The sequence below is a fragment of the Etheostoma cragini genome, chromosome 23 (genome assembly GCF_013103735.1).
Source record: "Etheostoma cragini isolate CJK2018 chromosome 23, CSU_Ecrag_1.0, whole genome shotgun sequence".
NCBI lineage: Eukaryota > Metazoa > Chordata > Actinopteri > Perciformes > Percidae > Etheostoma > Etheostoma cragini.
This window is the reverse complement of record NC_048429.1, coordinates 5,446,229-5,454,109: the sequence shown is the minus strand read 5'-3', so window position 1 is coordinate 5,454,109 and position 7,881 is coordinate 5,446,229. Positions and strand designations below refer to the sequence as shown.

At 40.9% G+C, this 7,881-nt stretch overlaps 1 protein-coding gene across 1 annotated transcript in view; it reads left to right on the top strand.

The window, feature by feature from the left end:
• The first annotated feature begins 1,175 nt into the window (after positions 1-1,175).
• The window catches only part of mtpn (myotrophin), a 12,171-nt gene continuing 5,465 nt past the window's right edge, over positions 1,176-7,881 (top strand). Inside the window, exons 1-3 of the mRNA XM_034863850.1 lie at positions 1,176-1,571; positions 4,628-4,741; positions 5,681-5,764. Of these exons, the coding sequence (XP_034719741.1) occupies positions 1,500-1,571; positions 4,628-4,741; positions 5,681-5,764 (270 nt within the window). The 5' untranslated portion in view covers positions 1,176-1,499. The remainder of the gene's footprint in view (positions 1,572-4,627; positions 4,742-5,680; positions 5,765-7,881) is intronic.

The window sequence follows — 7,881 nt, the reverse complement described above, 5'->3', positions numbered from 1 at the left end:
ATTGGCACAAATATGGCTAAAAATGCAGTTGTATCGCTTTGAACTTGTTTATCTTGTCCATGATCCTTTACATAAAAAGGTAAAGCAGTCATTGTTCTTCCACCCCCTCTTGCCATATTGTCTTTTTGCACCTGAACCTCTATTCATCTGGGACTGATTGAGCAGTTATTCAACTGGTAAATGACAATGGAGATAGCCTTGAAAGATTGCATTGAAAATAATGATGTACAAGGCCGTCAGCTAAAACATCATCAGTCATAAGGAGCACTCTCTCATGCATACAGTAGATACATGTACATAGGCACTTCATTGATCACTGCTGGGAGGGAGGTCAGAGTGCAGGTTCAGCTTGAGGAGATGAAGATACTCAGTAGACTGTTTAAGCATTATGTATGTCTGTGTCACAGGTCAATTGATAAAAAGATTTAATGAAAAGCTAGACTATATTTATGATGTTCTACTTCCGGGATTCCTCCGTTGCGTCAGAAATTCCGCCACATGTCAGCAATACAACGTAATAAATACATCGAAATATAATTTTTTATTATAAAATTTAAAAAAATGTCTTCTTAAGTCTTGAGTGTTACTGTGACATGACATGTCATGTAAAGTAAATTAGTCAATTTGTTTTGGATTTGTCTTTTGCAACTATATAGATCCCATCACCAAAAACTGCATAATAAAAAAACATCTTTATATAAAGTGACTTATTTTGTTTATAATTTGATGGTATTTATTTCATTTTATATCAATATATATTTACGTTTACCACTGGTTGTGTTTATTGTTTACTGCGTGTGGTTATGCTTGTGGACATTAAACAAGAAACAACAAAAAAATAATAAAAAATGAAAGAAATAGTTTGTGTTCTACTGTCTCTCTGGGTGTGCACCAGTTCTCTTTAATACATCCATGGTGTGCACCAAAGCAGTCATGGCCAATTAGATTAGGAATTTCCGTTTTTATACTTCCACAGTAAAGCGGAAGCACCAATCGTTATCTGCATGTGTTTTTTAAAAATATAAATAATTGTAATCAAATATCAAGTGTACGAAAGAAATATATAGCTAGCATTTGCTTTGTTATAAGAACTTGTGAAAACGTATAGTCGTTCATTGATGTATGTGTGCATTGGGAATAAATCCTTTCAACATTAGCACCTGAAATACAACATAACTTCCGGGTAACGGAACCGGAAACACTTCTAGCTTGCAGAAAGGCGGATCCCTCTCAGCTACTTTGCCTTTCAGAACTTCTTTTGAGCCTATATTTACCTGCCATTCCTCGGCGGGTCACGCCAAATACAACAAAATCGTTTTTTTAAGTATTAAAACGACTTTTTATTCAGTAGAGTTCTATAACTTTACACACCACGACGAGAGGAGGAGATTTCAAGCTATAGCTAGCTAGCTAACTTTAACGCACTAGCTTGCATTTAACTTGACAACTGCCCTGCAGCATAATAGGGGAAGGATCAACACCGGAGCAAACACAGGAAGATGGGAGATAAAGAATTGATGTGGGCATTGAAGACCGGAGACCTCGATGAGGTGGAAGCCAAACTGGTAACGGTAAGATAACGGTGATTTTACTGTTTTACTGTGAGTTGTGTGCAACTATTTTAACGCTCGGTAACTAACACCAGTAAGCAGGCTGGCTAGATTACGGTAGCTGGAGTTGGGCAATGCCAAGTTAGGTTCTCTAATGTTGGCTAGCTGCCGGGGCGTGTTGTATCCGTACCGTTATGTGTAACTCTAGTTAGTTAGGAGCTTCACCTAAGCTTAAACTGGTTTTGAAACATGTCAAGGCTGGCGTGACACGTTAGCGTAGACCTAACATACACATCTGAACGCCAAGTTAGCTTAACGTTAGTTAGCGTAACACAGAGTGCTAGCTACTCTTACCTGGAGTATAGGCAATTGGTCGGTGTTTTGCTAACTATCTCCAATCGTATACTGTTAGTCACGGACATTGTAACGTTACTTGGAGGGTTTTGGTGTTTAGTTCGACTAGCAAACGTTACCGTTGACACTTTCCGCTCAGGGCAACCGGTTGGTAAGCTAACTAACAACAGCATCAGCTGGTTTGTTGTAACGTTACACATTGTAGATGGCAGCTGACTGCTATCGTTATGTCGATTGTAATTTCAGCAGCAGTGACCACAATAGTTGTTGACAACACATGAGTTTTTGGACAACGTTAATTATACTCGGTAGAATGGGGTTCTGTTAATGTGAGGTAAATGTAGGTCATTGCTTAGCGAGCTAACCACCACACGGGCCCGTGCGCCAGCAGTTTCTAGTTAAGTGATTCTCAAATTCGGGTCCAGGGACCCAGTTGAAATTGTATAACTTACTTTCTTTTTTTTTTTTTTTTTACAAAAAGCTTCTAATTCAACGATAATGATTCAGATTACCTTCTAATCTGACAAATATCTAACCATTAGAAAACCAAAACATGTTTAAAACATGTCTTATATCTTCACGTCACGTTCTGGGCAGTAACCCGGATGCGAGGCCATATTGGAGATACGCTGTGTAAACAACTGAATGGAGTACAGTGGACCATTGTGCACTTTAGATACTTTAATTGAATGTAGCCATGTCTAAACAGAAAAGCATCCAAGATGCAAAGGCATATAGGGAAAGGCTTGGATCACAAGAAAAGGCGCCATATTTCGAGAAATTAGTTTATTGGCAGTGCAGCGCCCTACGAGATGGCTCCCTCTTAGATCCATGACAACCCGGTGATTCTTCCTTGAGTTGCATGTCCCGATATAGTCAACTACCTGGTTTTCTCTCCGAGCCCATACACAGCTGCAGACCTTAAATCCTACAAAGGTTTGGAAGCCTACAACCAGATGGTGTGTGGATGTGTGAGGGACACGCAGTACCAAGTCATTAACAAGCGTTGTATTGTGATGGCCAGATTAAGTAATGCAATAACGTCTTTAATCAACCTAACCTTAACTGTATGACATCATTGCGATACTTAAGGGAAGCCAAGTAACCCTCAATCGTTTTTTTATTTTTCATTTCTTCATTTCAAAGAGCCTCACTTTGCTGTCTACACTGTACAGTATCTGAGTGAGTTTGAGCTTTGCCAACGACAAGCGCCTCCTTTCCTCTGATATTTTCTGGCATGCCTCTACCTGGTTTTGAATAACTTCTGGAAGTCGATAATATTCCAAATGTTTTTTCTCGGTCTGACCTATTGGTACAACCTAAAACAAGACAATAATAACAATTTTCCTTGACAACGTCCTGATCTACTTCAGTACCTGAGTACTGTTGTGATGCAGAGTATCTCCAATATGGCGCCCTTCGGTCTGATGACTTGTGGTGAAAACCCTCTATACATTTAGCAGCAGCGCGCTGCCATTAGAAAATTGTTGCCTCCGCTTCTTCAGCATTTTATAAAATGTCATTACGTCGTGATTAAGCGACTGCATAGCCTGTCGCATCTTATTTTCTTTCAATGTAATAACACAGCATATTCCAGTTGTGCTATTTTCCCTCCTTTGATTGGCGTCTCGGCCTTATATATTTACACTTTGTAGCTCCAGGTGAACCCAATACCAAGCTAGCTCTTTCATCCCCAGATCAGGTGTTCATAGGAGGGACTTGTGCAAAAATATATTCCTCTATATAAATAGGCTAGCTAATTCTACTTCTATATTCTGTTATGGAGGCACATTTCAGAGCTAATTAATGCATTTTCCCCAACTTGCCTCTATCTTTCATATTCAGACAATTAGTTTGTCATTTAAAGTTTTGAGAAAATTTGGAACTGACAGCCACAGCTGTGACTGATATCTGGAGGGCCACCTGGAACACTGAGCTGTGTGTGTGGTTAGTGTTAAGGGAACATGGGAGACTGGAGAGTGTGTCTGTCTTTTCTCTCTGCTGCAAGGCTGACAGTCTGAAGTCTACAGCAGGGACGTGAAAGGTAGAGGATGGTACATATCATTGTTGGTCCTTGAATTTCAGTGTGAGCTTGTAGCAACAGGGAGAGTGTCGGTTTCAAGGAAAAGCGGTCCTCAGATCTACCTTTTTAATGCTTTTTGGTAGCTTGTGACTGGGGCTGTGTATTGTCATTAAATTCCTGAGTTAATTTAATTCCGTTTCACAAGGTTCTGATTTCATTTCAACAAATCAATTAGGGATATTTCATTTGCAAAACCAATTTTGCTTTAATGCAAAAAAAGACATTCTACAATTGTACAGGGTTCCCTCTAACCTGGTTCATTATTTAAAAATTAAATAATGTTTACATAATTGACCCCAAGGTAGTTGCTATAATGTACTTTTTATTTAACGTGAACACACTGCAGTAGACAACACAGTAAAGTGCAACTCTACAGTCAGTGAGAATTGAATGACAGGTCATTCAGAAGGCCAGCCCAGATTTTCCCTCGCCAAAATGTAGCTTAACTTTGGAGCATTACTTAGTTATTCTTTCCAACCAGCTGGCATGACATAGTTTGCACCAATAGATTACTTAGGTCTTCTAGTTGATACAGACAGCGATCAATTATGAATTCAATTGAATCTGAAAATTGATTTCTTTTCTTCTTCTTTTTTATCCAAGCCCTGTTAAAGTGTTTTTTATTTTTTCTCTTTTCCAGGCTGAAGATGTAAACCGGACCTTGGAAGGTGGGAGAAAGCCTCTGCACTATGCTGCAGACTTTGGTCAGACAGATGTGGTGGAGTACCTAATTTCTAAGGGAGCAGATATTAATGTAAGAACACAACTACCAGCTCCCATCACATTGTTTTGGATTTCATTTCTGTACTGGCCAGCGTCCATACCTTTACTTTATAGACTAGTTAAAACAAAATAAGGAGTTCAAATCAAACAGTTTGACAATAGGCTTAAAGTATTTCTGGCTGTTAGAACCAGTTTATCAAATGCTATTTCAGCCATCGTCCATTCTCACATTCAATATTGTCTCGGCTTGCCAGACCTCACATTTAGTCTGATAGCCCCCTTGAGCCTAGATAGTCTCTTCTAGTGTTGTTGTAGTAGATTGAGCTGTATCCACTAAAAGGGCCCTTACCTGTCACAGTATTGACATCTGTGATTTGGATACAGTGCTTTTGTAATTTCCAGCTTTTTCTAAAGGTCTCATATGCCTGTTCAGTAGCTAGTAGAATTGGTTGCGCAAAGCAACACGAATCCACTACAATACCTAGATGGTTGTTTGTAGGTCAAAAGTGTTCTATAGAGTTTCTAGAGTGATTTTCTTCCTGATCTTCATGGCAATCCCATTAGTTAGATGCATCTCACCTCTTACCTGAGATTGGATACAGCAGCTCAACATCATAGCATCCCCTAGTTCAGATTTACACAAGGATTTAAAGACGTACCAATATCGTCTTTCCTTCCAACTTCAAAAATGTTTGCATTTACTTACTTATCTAGATAACCAGCTAAGTTTCTGAAACATGGGAGATAAATATAGTGTTGAAGTGCAGTGTGCTTTTTTAAATTTCCAGATATGCTAAGGGATGAGTAAAACCTCTCACAGGAGGTTTTTTTTCTTATTTATATTTGAGAAAAAGAGGGACGTGGCTCTTGTGTATGCGGATTGGTATCGTGCCTATGATCTGCTCGTACCTTTCCCAAAACATCTTTTTCTGTCTCTCACTCACGCCTTTCCCACCTGCTCCCCACACAGGCTCCAGACAAACACGGGCTCACTCCACTGATCTCTGCCTGTTTTGAGGGTCACACCTCCTGTGTCAAGGTCCTGCTAGAAAAGGTTGGTACTTTTATTTCAGCATGCACTTATTCATGAATCTGCACGCATCCTTCACCCCTGAGTGCATGTCAATGTGTCCGAGGCTCCACGTGAGCATTGAGTGCTGATGAGGTAACTCGTTGGACAAAAGGCCCTTTAACACAGTCCTGTGGAGGCTGTGCTGGAATGTTCAAAGAGCATGACGCGGTATTGCTGCTGTTCATTTGTTTTGTGTCTGTTTCCAAGCGGTTTCATTCATAGGTACACATGCCCTTGCTCTGCCCCATCCTTCAGCCTTAGCCTTGCTCAGGTGTTTAGCTCTGGAACTATCTCAGTCAGATAGATGCATGTGAACATGAAGTTCCATTTTACCACGGCGTAAATGAGCCAGACTGCAGTTGGATTGAGGTCCTTGTGGATAATGAATGTCACACTAATGGGAGCTACATAGCTACTTGTCTTTTAAGACCTCCTTCAGTTCTTTGTCTCTGGTACCCCTTTGTCATTGAACACTACTCTTTCATTAGACTAAAACAGGTGGGTAAAGCTGACATCTCCCTGATTTAATATAATTATTATTTTCTATATCTGTAGCTTGCCCCATGTCACCCAAAATACTTTAAGTGATAGTCAAGCTTATTGGTCACATCTTGGAGCTGCGAGCCATTACACTGCAACGATGCAATGAACGTAAGCTTAACAATGGGCATGGAAGAGCTTTAAAAATCATCAAATATTTGAGGTTCCACATTAGTAACTAAAATGTAAGGTCTATTTTAGTATATTGCTTGAATGTAAAGTTAATGGCACTAGCTCAGCACCACTAAGAGAGGAGCCTACCACTGCATTGCATGACGCCATGTAGACGGCTCGCATACATTTACAGTCAAAGTCAGCTGCAAACCAATATGTGTCTACAAAAAGGAGAGATAGATACACTGAGCAGCTGTGTGTTCCAGCCAGGCTAAATGAGGCAGGGTAAATCAAAGCTCCTCTACAGAGTTGTTTCATGGTGGCATCATCTTGGCTCAACAAAAGCAATGGGAAAATGGGAGGGGGCATTAACACGGTAAGTCGCACTGATTAAGGAAGTCATTTTTGCAATACATACATTCGCATATGCACCATACAGGTGGACTTTTCAATCAGTTCTCAGTTTTAACTGCTGGGTGAAGCAGACGTTTGAAAAGAGGAAACGGTAATCTATTTATGGGAAACACTGATGTTCAGCTAGAGACACACTGACGTGGTACTCAACTGCTATTTATTCCTGTTGGCTGTATCAATCCGCCATTTTCATCAACACAGCCGCACGTCCCCGGCCCTCGCATCAACAAGACAGCAAAGTCGTGCAAGCAATCGGCCGGCAGCTGGCTACTGCTGTCAGCTGACCATTAGTGCTATTTGCTCAAAGATAAATGGAAACAATTGGCCATTGCCAACAGGAAGAAAGTTTCAGTTTACTACTCAATAAGTTCTTTACCATAAAAGAATAGCATCGGCACATACACTCACCGGCCACTTTATTAGGTACACCTGTCCAACTGCTCGTTAACACTTAATTTCTAAGCAGCCAATCACATGGCGGCAACTCAGTGCATTTAGGCATGTAGACATGGTCAAGAGAATCTCCTGCAGTTCAAACCGAGCATCAGTATGGGGAAGAAAGGTGATTTGAGTGACTTTGAACGTGGCATGATTGTTGGTGCCAGAAGGGCTGGTCTGAGTATTTCAGAAACTGCTAATCTACTGGGATTTTCACGCACAACCATCTCTAGGGTTTACAGAGAATGGTCCGAAAAAGAAAAAACATCCAGTGAGCGGCAGTTCTGTGGGCGGAAATGCCTTGTTGATGCCAGAGGTCAGAGGAGAATGGCCAGACTGGTTCGAGCTGATAGAAGGGCAACAGTGACTCAAATAACCACCCGTTACAACCAAGGTGGGCAGAAGAGCATCTCTGAACGCACAGTACGTCGAACTTTGAGGCAGATGGGCTACAGCGGCAGAAGACCACATCGGGTGCCACTCCTTTCAGCTATGAACAGGAAATTGAGACTACATCGCACAAGCTCATCGAAATTGGACAATAGAAGATTGGAAAAACGTTGCCTGGTCTGATGAGTCTCGATTTCTGCTGC